The following is a 212-nucleotide window of genomic DNA, read 5'->3' as shown; positions in this document are numbered from 1 at the left end:
GCCACGCGGTGCTTCTGCTTGGGGTTTGCCTTGTTTCCACCGCCGCCTTCATGCGATCCGTGCTTCCTCCCCCCGCAGACAACCCTCAGCTCCTGCACCCCGCGATGCAGCCGGACCTGACGGCCAGCGCGGGGGTCTACCGTGGCCCCATGTACGCCCTGCAGGACTCCTCCGACAAGATCCCCATGACCAACTCCCCCCTGCTCGACGCC

The 212-nt window shown here is 67.5% G+C and overlaps 1 protein-coding gene across 1 annotated transcript in view; it reads left to right on the top strand.

Annotated features, from left to right (window-relative positions):
• Positions 1-78: 78 nt before the first annotated feature.
• The window catches only part of LOC104617972 (netrin receptor UNC5B-like), a gene marked incomplete at its 5' end in the record, with an annotated part of 4,210 nt that continues 4,076 nt past the window's right edge, over positions 79-212 (top strand). Inside the window, one exon of the mRNA XM_010283431.1 lies at positions 79-209. Within this exon, the coding sequence (XP_010281733.1) occupies positions 79-209 (131 nt within the window). The remainder of the gene's footprint in view (positions 210-212) is intronic.

This window comes from Phaethon lepturus, unplaced genomic scaffold, assembly GCF_000687285.1.
Source record: "Phaethon lepturus isolate BGI_N335 unplaced genomic scaffold, ASM68728v1 scaffold34863, whole genome shotgun sequence".
Taxonomy (NCBI): domain Eukaryota; kingdom Metazoa; phylum Chordata; class Aves; order Phaethontiformes; family Phaethontidae; genus Phaethon; species Phaethon lepturus.
Note: the sequence above shows the minus strand (reverse complement) of the source record. Positions and strands in the feature narration are given on the sequence as shown.